The sequence below is a fragment of the Pinus tabuliformis genome, chromosome 9 (genome assembly GCF_031772625.1).
Source record: "Pinus tabuliformis cultivar Carrire ecotype Pingquan chromosome 9, CPIR1, whole genome shotgun sequence".
Lineage (NCBI taxonomy): Eukaryota > Viridiplantae > Streptophyta > Pinopsida > Pinales > Pinaceae > Pinus > Pinus tabuliformis.
In genome coordinates this window covers 1,586,136,353-1,586,148,680 of record NC_142307.1, presented here as the reverse complement: position 1 = coordinate 1,586,148,680, position 12,328 = coordinate 1,586,136,353, and the positions used below count along the sequence as shown (strand labels likewise).

The 12,328-nt window shown below is 38.3% G+C and overlaps 1 protein-coding gene across 2 annotated transcripts; it reads right to left on the bottom strand.

The window, feature by feature from the left end:
* Window positions 1-8,300: 8,300 nt before the first annotated feature.
* Window positions 8,301-10,747, bottom strand: LOC149154765 (putative protein phosphatase 2C 24). Of its 2 annotated transcripts, none has more exons than XM_089440993.1 (5): window positions 10,268-10,746; window positions 9,614-10,175; window positions 9,165-9,536; window positions 8,958-9,063; window positions 8,301-8,839 (listed from the first exon to the last, which is right to left on the bottom strand). In XM_089440993.1, exons 2-5 carry the CDS (start codon window positions 10,055-10,057, stop codon window positions 8,529-8,531), a joined length of 1,233 nt encoding a protein of 410 aa, XP_089297119.1. In that variant the 5' UTR covers window positions 10,058-10,175; window positions 10,268-10,746; the 3' UTR covers window positions 8,301-8,528. The 2 variants fall into 2 exon arrangements, with proteins under 2 accessions (XP_089297119.1, XP_089297120.1); XM_089440994.1 differs by having other exon boundaries at window positions 8,722-8,844; window positions 10,268-10,747.
* Between the last annotated feature and the right edge of the window lie 1,581 nt (window positions 10,748-12,328).

Sequence of the window (12,328 nt, the reverse complement as noted above, 5' to 3'; positions counted from 1 at the left end):
ACAAGTTTAAACAAATTAGCATTAGAGTTCTCTAAGAACATACAAGGGAAATTATCAACACCCCAATTCATATATGCATAATAAACACCATTGTAGGCCAAGTATAATTCTTTGAAGTACATAACAACTTACTCCTGAATGTCGCCAGTTGAGTGGACTCGACCTCCCTCTGTACTTTCCATCTCCCAACTAGAATTATTGTTCTTCCTAAGATTTGCAAAGTGATGAAAAACATTGTGTTGTGATCACACTTACAAATCCATATGGCTCGGCTTTTAAGGCGCCAAGTAGCCTCCTGGAAGTTGAGGATGCACCTTTTTCCAGTTCCAGCTCCTTCATTTTTAACAGATATACCTCAGAAGGGGAAACAAGGTCCATGAGGGAGCTGAGGGTTTCCATCTCTACCGCTATCTTGTCTAAGTACCTTTTATATTTAAATTTATTTTTTTGTTCCCATATGCGAACAACCCCTTTCAGTGAATTAAGTTTCTGTAAAATCGAGTCCATAGCTGACAAGTTATCCAGACAAGCTCTCGTGGGCCAATTATCTCTCACAAGAGATATGAAGGAATCCTCCTACAACCACATTCTGTTGAATTTGAAAGGGATACCATTCTGAGAAGACTCCCCTCTCCACTGCAAAATGATCAGCAAATGATCTGATATTTTAGATAGCTCCACCCAAGATCTACAATTTCCAAAAAGTTCCAAAACCTTAACATGAACCAAAAAAATTTCAAGTCTCTTGGAAATATGATCGGAGCCCGACCTACCATTAGTCTAGGTAGGAGGAAAAGGAAAAAACTTTGCATCACGTAGGGAGTTGTCCTCAAACAACCTATAAAGGAAAGAGCCAAGCAGGTTGAGTATGCTATGAAGACCCCAACTATCCCCACAAGAAAGCATAGCATTAAAATCATCGGCTATGAGAAGATATTTAATCTTCAAGATACCATATTCATCCATTCGGTCCCAGAAATCCAACGCTCACGACATGGAACATATAAATTAAGGAAATGTAGTCGAGATTAATAACCCCTGATGAAACCAAAAAGAAGAATACCTGCAAGACATAGTGACTTTCACCCATGTGGATTCCACAAGACCATGAAACCACTAGATAATCCACAAGAACTAGTAACAGCAAGAAACCAACTCGGATGAATGGACCAAAAATAAGTTATGGCCCTGTCCTTCGGGTCGTAGATTTTGAATAAAGATCAAAATAGGTTAAACAGAGTCAAACAAAAAATTTAGTGAGGAGTTTTTAGAGGAATCCCCCAAACCCCAAATGTTAAGAGTAAGAAGCTTCATCTAGACAACCCCAATCTTGAACACTGGGTCTCTAAGGGCTTGAGAGTCACCAGCATAAATAATAGGAATTTCCTAGAGGGCACCATCCAAAGAAATAGACAAGTATTTGGCAAGGGGCTTCCCTTGAAAATGTTGACTCCCTCTACCACCTTTCTGTTGAGCAGTGATATTAAGCGCAGATCCAGGACTAATGACCAGGGACTTGTGAGCAGCATCCGCCTTATGGATGGAGAGTGCTTCAAGATCCACAATAGGATTTCTCATGAGGAGATCTATATCGCTTCCCACAGAGTTATGAGGGGGATATTCTATCAAATATGTATCCACCAGAGGGGAATTATCAGGAGGATCAGGCCCAAATGTGTCATTCAAAATGGCCTATGGAAGAGAGGATTGACAAGGAAGGGAAACTCCCCAAATTTGAGGGGGGGAGGATGGGTCACGAGACCCCGGAGTAGTAGAAACCGAGATCTCAAAAGGCTAAAGAGAACCCGAGGATAAAACAAATGGGTTGGATGGAAGAAAATGAAGAGAGAAAGGTAGATGTGCATCAGAGTTGGAGATCAAGTGAGGCGCGAGATTACTAGGCTCAAAAGAGGGGATAGAGTCATGAAATACTATCAAAGCACATGATTATGGCCTCTTGGGGAGAGAAGAAGCACCATTAACCACCTCAACAGGGGGAACCAGATCAACCTTAAGAGAAGAGGGCAAGGATGAAAAGATAAAGAGTGATCCAAGGAACTTCCATCTAAAGTAGAGTCACTAGAAAGAGGGATACCTGGATGTGCCATAGGAGAAGTGATCCAGATCTTGGGGGAGGCCCCCAAGATCTGAAAATTTGAAATGCCAGAAAAAGATGCGAATACACAGTAAAAAAAACCACCAAGAAACTTTTTACTAAAATAGAGAATAATTGTAAAAGCTACATTGTGATGGACAATCTGTTCTTCTACAAATTGTGACTTGTTATTTATAGTATTTTTTAGTTACAATACCATAGGTAAATTCCATGGATGCGTAAATACGATAGGTAAATGAATACCATGGGTGGATGCCACTTATAATACCATGGATAAATTCCATGGGTGGGTGTCACTTACAATACCATGCGTATATTCCATGGGTGGATGCCACTTACAATACCATGGGTAAATTCTATGGGTGGATAAATATCATGGGTGGATGCCACTTTCCATTCAAATCATTCCCCCCTCCTTATGATGCAATGGTTCCCATTGCGTGAAGTTCCCCCTAAGAAGCCTTTGTTGAATATGAAGAGACACTAAAGAGAAGGGTTTTGTATGGTTAACACATAACCATGATGAATGAAGATCTGAGAATAGAAATACCCTGTAATGCTTGTGACCAACTGTGATACTAACAGTTTGCAACCTAGTAAATGGACTTTGATGAAGCATGGGTTTGTGGATGACCCATAACCGTGACAAATGAATATCTGATAATAGAGATACCTTGTAATGCTTGTAACAAAGTGTGATACTAATAGTGTGTGACCTAACAAATGAACTTCGACGACAAGGGTTTTGTGCAATTGACCCATAACCTTGGGTTTGTGGGTGACCCATAATCGTGATGCTTTTCAGTCTGCTTGGTAAAATTATGGGTTTGTCTGATAGATTATCCTATCCAATGAGATGTTGTAAAGGCTTCTTTCACATTATTTTTTTCTAGCAATATACCTCTTGCTCCAACTTTGTTGATATCTTCTGCTACAGGTGATGAAATCAAATTTCGTCAAAGACCCATTTGAGCTAACAGAAAATCATTTCAAATGAGATATTTTGGACCTTCTGAAATGCTCTGTGGAGGTTGTGGAACTTACATGAAGTTTGTTGAAGATTGTTGCTCTACGTTTCATCCATCATTGTGCTTCAAACCCTCATTCCCATGGAGTTGTAGTCTGTTATGATACCACTAATCTGGATCTTGGGGGGAGGGCCCCAAGATTTGAAAAATTGAAATGCCAAAAAAAAAACTAAGAACACACAGTAAACAAAACCACCAAGAATTTTTTTTATTAAAATAGAGAATAATTGTAAAAACTACATTGTGGTGGACAATCTATCCTTTTATAAAATGTGACTTGTTACTTATAGCCTTTTTTAGTTACAATACCAAATACTATGGGCTTTTACAAAATGTGACTTGTTAGTTATAGTCTTTTTTAGTTACAATACCACAGGTAAATTCCATGGGCAGGTAATATTATGGGTGAATGAATACCATGGGTTGATGTCACTTACAGTACCATGGGTAAATTCAATAGATGGATGAATACCATGGGTGGATGCCATTTACACTACCATGGGTGGATAAATACCATGAGTGGATGTCACTTACAATACCATAGGTAAATTCCACGTGTAGACGAATATCATGGGTGGATGCCACTTTTCATTCAGATTAGAGAGGTTGAACATGATCCATGTTCACACAACAACCACGAGTCAACTTCCAGTGCAGTGCACCGAGTTGGAGCCTAGTGCAACGAGGACATCGAACCATCAGATGGCTTGTGTGATGGCATATGAGGAAATAAAAAGGAATCCCCTAGTAATCAATTCGCTACCTAATTCTAGTAGCACCCCACTCTAAATCGATATTCTCAGGAAGCCACTCGAGAAATTACCTTCAACCAAAATCCAAGAAATGCACTTGTCCCTAGCCCCCAAGATATTGGCATCCATATACACAAAGAGACCAATTGAATTCCCAATATCCACCAAAAACCTACGTGTCTAGATTCAATCGGAAAACTCGAGAGCTTGACCCAAACATACTTCGAGCTTGGGGTCTCAGAGACAGGGTTAAAGTCAATATACCATTTGTTAAGTTGTAAAAAAATGTCCCTGCGAGCCCAAGGAGCCTTTAGGATGCGAGTTGCATCATCCTCATGCATGAAATGAATCCCGAACCACGAACTCATCAAAGAGACTAACTTTTGGGGAATAGCTAGTTGAATCTAATCCACTCTTGCATCTCAGCCTTCGACATCTCCGCAAACATCCACCGTCCCACTAGTGTGCGCTTCTATAAACTCGCCACTCTATCCCAAAGGACATCGTGACTGACACTGAGTAGTTTTTGCTCCGGGATAGACTTCACCGCCTTTGAATGCCACTTGTAACGATGTCTGACTGAAGGAAAGGGTTGTTGATGCCTCATGTCCCCCCCCATGCAGCTAATGTGTTTCCAGAATAACAAGTTTACTAGGTTGGTCCCCACCCCCAACCTTGCCGGATGAAAACGATTGTACGTATGTCTCCTCAACAACTAGCGTGGCTTGGATGAGAGCCTTTGGCGCAGTAGAGTCACCACTCGACGATGCCATCTCCAAAAGATTTGATGTGAAGTCAATCTTATTTCCTCCAAATAACTTTCTTACTTATAATATTTATCTTCTTTAAAATTAATAAAATTTATTAAATAAATCAATTAATCAAATTATATATTATCCTAATAACATTTTTTATATTTAAAAAAATAGATTACATAATCACCCGATGCAATGAGTGTTAAGTGGACTATTCAAAACTCATGAGAAATTAGTCAATTACGACTACCTCTCATGGAAATGGTCATAGATGAATGACTTACTTAACGTAGTTGAATCCCAAAAAACGATATCTAATAGATTACATAATGTTAACTAAATTATATAATTAACTAGATTATATAATTAGTGAAATTTTATTTTACAATGTATATTAAGAATAATGTATTAACATTTTATTTATAATAATTTGTTTAAGAGGAATCAACAACTCGGCTACTCTCGTGTTCAGATGCCTATTTGAGTAACAAGATGTCAATTCCAACTGCTACCACGATAATCCCTCAAGATGTCAATTCAAACTGCAATTGCGACCACGATAAATGCAGGTGAATTGGTTGGATTTGAATACCAAAACTCCTCGCACATAACTTCATTTACATGGCCATTCAATAATTGAGCTCCCCGGGGGCTTTTATTTATAATAAATTTATTATTTTTATATAAAATAATAATTTAAATTTTATTATAATAAGTAATCTAATGAATTTTAGACAATGCAATTGGTGATGGCAGCATTATAAAGTATTATATAAATTATGAGATTTGAAGTTCAAATTCCTCAATTGATCTGTGTGAAGAATTGATGTAAATAGGCACTTAAAAGTTATTATAGCAGTGATTTGAATCTATAGATCTACAATCAATGTAATTGTCAATTCCACATATATTCAAAGTAAATAATCCCTATAAACTAGTGTAATTGTCAAATTTTCTAGATACAAAATACATAAAGGACTAGCCCAAACAAAAATAAAGAAAAAATCTAACACAGAAACCTTTGAGATAATTCACTTGACAAAGCTTATAATTAATTACAAAACAAATAAATAAAAAATATAACACATATAAGCCTTTTAGATAATTCACTTGACAAAGCTTATAAACTAATTAAATCTATTATGTAGAATATTAGTTATCTTAAGCGTGGTCTTTTTGAAAGATTTTTAGCTTATAAACTAATCAAACTTATTATATAGAATATTAGTTGTTTTAAGTGCTTTTTTTTTAAATATTTCCAATTTATTTTCTAATCTAATTTATCTAAAAATTTTCTAATCTAATTTATCTAAAATCTGACAAAAATAACTATATATAATCTAATTTTTAAAATTTACCATATTTTAACCAAAAATCCACTTAAAATTCTAAAAAATCACATTTAAAAACAACTCCATATAAAAGAAACTTATAAACTTATTATAAAATATTTAATTAAATCTATTAAATCCCATATCCAACTCTGTATCCACGTTAAAGATAAAAAATATCCAACTCTGTATCCACGTTAAAGATAAAAAATAAACTATAATAGTAAAAGATAAAATCAAACCCAAAAAAATATAAACGTACATTACCATCCCAAATACACTTTTAACGCTTGAAACCTTCCAAAAGTACACGACCAACCCAAATAGACCTTTGACGCTTGAAACCTTATAAAAGTACACGACCAACCCAAATAGGCTTTAACGCTTAAAACCTGCACTTTAATTTATTAAAGTTCTCAATCCAATCTTGCCACCCTACCTCTTCATATGTATTTATGTAACAATCTTTTATCAATGAATAGGTCTTTATCTTTTAAAGTTTATTTTTTATAACCATTAAATAAGATTAACTACTAAAACTATTTTAATTAAATTATGCATTTATATGCCCACTCAATTAAATGGCTACTAATATACAGTGATTCATCCATTGATACTAAATTGTGTATTTATCTGCCCACTTAATTAAATGGCTACTAATATACAGTGATTGATCCATTAATACGGTTAATACGGTCTATTAATACCGTATTAGATTTAAACAAGTATACAATTACATAACATATTCTGCCCTTCCCATTAATCCAAATGACAGACTAATCCACATGACACAGTTTTTATTGGTTATCCTAAATTTTATTTCTACCACCCTCGATGAACAAAGTACACAGTACTTGTGCGTAAAGTCATGTCAGAGTTTCTTGTTTGTCAGAGATGTGTCATTTTACTTACAACTGTAGAAAAATTATTTATGAATTGTGTACTGGTGCAGAAAAATGTATATAAATTGCGTACCGGTGGCCAGGAAAGAAAGATTGAGAGTTCTGCGCGTTCTAACATATTTGTCGATTATATTCTTACAAGTGACCAATAAATATAAAATGGAAATTGATATCTGTCGTTAAAAAAAATACTGAAAACCAACCCTCAAAGAAAAGATCAAAATATGTCATAGCCGATATACTGAAAACCAACCCTCAAAGAAAAGATCAAAATATGTCATAGCCGATATACGTCGGTTATAGAAATCTGTTCGAAGTGCTTCAGCCCATAAACAGAACCGCCATCCCGAGAAATACGATCCCGTTCGAATGGCTCGGCAGCAACGGATGGAAATCCGATCCATCCGATCCGATCCGTTCCATGGCTTTCTGTTTTTCGAAGGAGAGGGTGGGATAAGTTGTAAATCGATTTTAAATACTGAAAATTTAAACGTATTTGTTTTTATATTACTTGTATTTTCCTATATTTCAGGGTAGGGTATGACTGGATGCTTTAAAAGAAAATTTATATTTCAGGGTATGACTTATGTCTTAAAAGAAAATTTAAAAGAAAATTTAAAGGCTGGTGAGACTACTTGCAAATCGATTCTAAATATCGAAAATATCCAGAGGCCTAAATTGGTGATGGGATTTGTTTTTATATTACTTGTATCTAAATCCAGAATACTTGCAAATCGATTCCAAATACCAAAACCCAGAGGCATGAGTTGATGAGGGAATTTGTTTTTATATTACTTGTGTATTTAAATCCAGAGGCTTCAGTTGGTGATGGGATTTGTTTTTATGTTATCTGTATCTTCTTATACTCTAGGGTACGGATGCCGTGATGCATGGCGAGAAGATTTAAATACTGGTGAGACTACTTGCGAATAGATTCCAAACACCAAAACTCCAAAAACCAGAATTACACTAAAATTGGGGAAACCAGAATTAGTGATGAGTCTTACTTTCGTATGGCTGGTATAGTCCTGCCCTAAAAAACCTAACGAGGTATGGGTGACGGATGTCCATAAATAAACAATTAACCAGGCATCAAGTACGGGCATGGCTGACGGATTTCCATAAATGAACAAATAACCAGGCATCAAGTACGGGCATGGCTGACGGATTTCCATAAATGAACAAATAACCAGGCATCAAGAATGAATTTCTTGCCCATCCATTTTCAGAGTGGAATAAAATATCCAAGGGAAATGCAACCACAAATATCGAATAAAAAGTGCTCGTTTTGTCAGAAGAATTTCAGCTGAATAAAACAAAGTTAAGATCGAACCATTCTGTTACGTTACCCTCGGAAGAAGCCACAACATGCACACGTGGCCATGATCTTTTGCTGCAATGCCAGGGCTTGCCCAGTGGAAAAAGAATTTAATGTCTTTTTATACTAAATTCCTTCTATGTTGAATTTGGATGTTATAAATACTGGATGAATAATAATGCCTAAGGAGATATCAGCAGCAGGAATTCAAGAACCAAAAATACACGTTGCACCCGGAAGAATAGATATTAAGGCTTCCTGGGATCCAAAACCACCATGCTTGGATGTTAAGGCTTCCTGGGATCCAGAACCACCATGCTTGGATGTTAAGGCTTCCTGAGATCCACAACTACTACGCTTATGTTGTCCGAGCTCCCCCGTGAGAGAGCAAGCTTTGTTAACAATGCAGCCGTATTGGCCGCCGGGGATTCGATCGCTGGGCAGCCGGAAGGCGAGGTTTCAGGCTTCTTTCTGCTGCTAATCGCAAGGCATTTCCTGGAAACCTCGCATGCGACCTGGTTAGAGATCACGTCCCAGAGGCCGTCGCTCGCCAGAATCAGGCACTCATCTTCCTCTGTTCTCGCCGTGAAGCTCACCTCGGGCTCTGCGATTACATATGGCTTGAGATAACCGTCTCCTGCACTTCAATATACACATTGTGTATACCCATCCATTAGCTTGATTCTATACGCATAACGCAATGCATGTAAAGAAAAGAAAACGAAAAGAAATGACTATTGTTTGTTTACTTATACCTATGGCCCGGGACATGGCAAGAACACCCAAGACGCGGTGGCCGTTCCAGTAAATGACCCTGCCTCCGGCGGACTCGATGCGCGCCATCTCGTCAGCACGGTCTGGCTGCAGAATCCCCAAAAAGCAAGAACCCTAGTAGGTATTTTATGTGTATGTCATACCTAATTGTGCATAATTGTGCGTATATGTTTGAACAAGAAAGCTACCTTGTGATCGGTGGATAATGGAATCGCTTTGCCACCCCTACACAGAACAGCTCTCGAATCCCCGCAGTTGGCCACCACGATCTGTCTGCTTCCGACTATTGCCACCACAGCGGTCGATCCCGCATTCTCTGGCGGTTTCGATTCCGCGCGTGGAACTTCTTTATCCTCTTCTACCTGCCTAGACTCGATCCCGCGACCGCTGATGTCCAAACTCCGAATCCTCCGCCTGCCAGACAGCGCGGCAACCTCCACGTCAATTTTCAGAAAGCAATCAGTCATCACTGCCTCCCAGTGCGCTTCCGTCACAGGGTCCGTCAGTCGGATTTCCTCCGCCACGGCTACGTGAAGCCGATCCTTGCAATAAAGCGCTGCCTGCGAAAACCACGACATTGGACACCGAAATTTTCCAAGAACAGCTAATTCTTATTTTATTTATTCTTTACACACACCTGTGAACCTCCGTGGCCATCGTAGACGCCAAAGAAGTGATAAACCCCATCGTTGCCAGCCACGAAAGAAGGCATCACCGCCACGGCGTCTTCCATTTCCCGTCGCCTGCCACAGATCGACACCACGCCGTGCTCCGGGCATGGCTCGCCTCCGTCTCCTCCAACAGCGAAAACCAGCGACGGCAACGAACCGACAGCAACACTCTCATGGCACTCCGTTGCTTCTTCATGTCCACGGTCTGCAACATCGACGCCGTTGCCCACCTTAAGTCTCTTAACATTGATAACCCCGGTCGATGCGTTGGCAATGAGTTTGAACCGTCGGATCTCCATCCGCCGACGTCGTGCTGCTCGCGTTTTATCCTCTTCCAGAGGCAGCGAACATCTATACATATGACCACTGCGGCACAAGCTGGCCGTCTCTGCAACTGAAACTTCCTTCATTACTAAACTCTTCGTTCTTCCTTTTCCTTTTCTTTAATCTTCATGAAGATATCTTCGTTTTTCCTTTTCTTTAATCTTCATAAAGATATCTTCGTTTTTCCTTTTCCTTTTATTTAATCTTCATAAAACCAGACATAAGTTCAGATCGAAACCTCCATAAAACGCATTTATTTTATTCTATCTTCAAAGCTCAAAAAAATAGGAACTCGCCTGTTACCGAAGCCCGCTACCTTCCGCGTCCTCCTTCGAATACATCGTTGCTCGTCTTTCGCCTCCTCGCCATCGCACCTGTTGCTTCTCCTCCTCTGTTTATCGTTCTCATCAATCGCCCGCCCTGCCACAAATTTTAAAGATCGCCACCGGAAAACATCCCTCACTTCCAGCGCTGATCAAAACCCAAAAATCCAAATTAGACCTAACAATCCGTTTTATCAGAATAACGGCCAAATCTTAACATGAAAACTGCAAACGGCCGCTAAATTCACACAATTCTTCAACCCTACGCTCATCTCCGATCACAATTTTCCATAGATTTCCACTCAAATCGCAGGGGCGGGAACCTCACATTAAATTACAGAAGGAAAATACGCAGAGCAGATGGGACAGAAAATACGCAGAGCAAATGGGAAGGGGGAGCGAAGAAAGAAAACGGAAGAGCTGCCTTCCCGTGATAATCATACCATCCACACGACAAACACGTCGCCGATAAATTGGAAGCTGCCCGAGTAGCCACGTTTGTACCCAGAGCCCCGCAGTCCCTGCCCGCCATCGCCGGGCAGCCGGAGGTAAGGGAACGGAATGTGTTACACCTAAGCAAGCCCGAAACCAGTGCCCAATGCAAGGGCCCCACGTCTACAACGACGTTTCTGCTACGTGGTTGGACAGCCCAATCTCAGGGCCACGTGTCGATAATCCGGAACCCATTGCTGTAGCATCTTTTATTATGTTCTGCCCCGGTCGGGTCCCCACAACGTGGTCCAATGAAAAAGCGACACATTGCGTTTTAACCGACACGTGCAGAATAGTACTTCGAGGAAAAGGCAAGGAAACCGGGGCCCGCGGGGGTGTCACATCACCATCTTGACAAATACAAAGTGCTTACATATGCCGACAAGCTTGTAAATACGTATCACCACCTGTTCATTTTCTACTTTTCCACGTGTCCCCCAGATTCCTCTCTTCTGGTCCTGGTCCTCGTGTGTATTTTCTGTATTTTTTTTTTACGTACAAAACGGGGACTCTCCCTCTCACCCTCTCCCCTTGAAGATTCGCTTTTCAAAAAAATTAATGCAATGCAGTTCCGGGGTATGTCGCCATTCAACCTCCATGAACCTCCTTTGCCTTTGCCATCGTAGTTGGTAAATTTATTCACATGTAAAAGGTAAAATCTCAAATAGTTAATTAGGAGTAGGTTTTGCACTCTTTTATAATAAATATATATATATATATATTCTCGATATCTTTATTTTTTTCATAAGTTTATTTTCAATATTTTTGATTCAGGTTAAATAACTTAATTATTTTTAAACTACAAATTATTGATATATCTAACTTAAGTATTCTTAAATACACTTTTATATAATAACAATATTCTTTTACTTATTCCATAAAATAACATTCATCCACCTCACTCACATTAGATTTCACCATATTAAAAACTTAAAAACCTACTAAACACAAACCCATTGATGGTGGGACCTACACTATACACTTGACACTACACCCAAGGATCTTAACAACCTTGGCATCCCCAATATTATGTTTTTGTCAATTCCTATTTGATAAATGTACTTCATCTCATGTGTCATCTAAATTATGAGGAAGATTTCATTTACTATTTTTATATTTGATGGACAGTGGTATTGTCTATGATTTTGTATTGTGACTTGCTTGATTTTGCTCTACTTTGAGGTTATTACTTATGCATTTTTTGTTTTTATAAATGGTAGGTATTGTGCAGCTTAATAACGAAAAGAAGCAAGGGAGTATTTGGCCACTTTTATGTTAACATTGATGTAAATAAATACCCAATTCAAATCCTTTTAAGTTAAATACACTAATTTACACTCACAAATTTAATAAAAATACCATTTAATAAAAATACCATTTACAAATGTGAAAAAACATCTCTTAAATATATTCACCAGAGTAAAAATAAATAAAACATTACATTTTACAAATAATTAAAATAAAAATTAGTAAACATATATATTTCAAATAATTTTAAATTATTAATAATTATGATACACAATTATTTATAAAATATTAATT

Coding starts and splice junctions, on each gene's coding strand:
- LOC149154765 (XM_089440993.1), bottom strand. CDS start 10,057: ATGAAGGAAGTTTCAGTTGCAGAGACGGCCAGCTTGTGCCGCAGTGGT. Junction 9,537..9,613: donor ATGGCCACGGAGGTTCACAG/GTGTGTGTAAAG, acceptor TGGTTTTCGCAG/GCAGCGCTTTATTGCAAGGA. Junction 8,840..8,957: donor TGCCATGTCCCGGGCCATAG/GTATAAGTAAAC, acceptor ATTGAAGTGCAG/GAGACGGTTATCTCAAGCCA.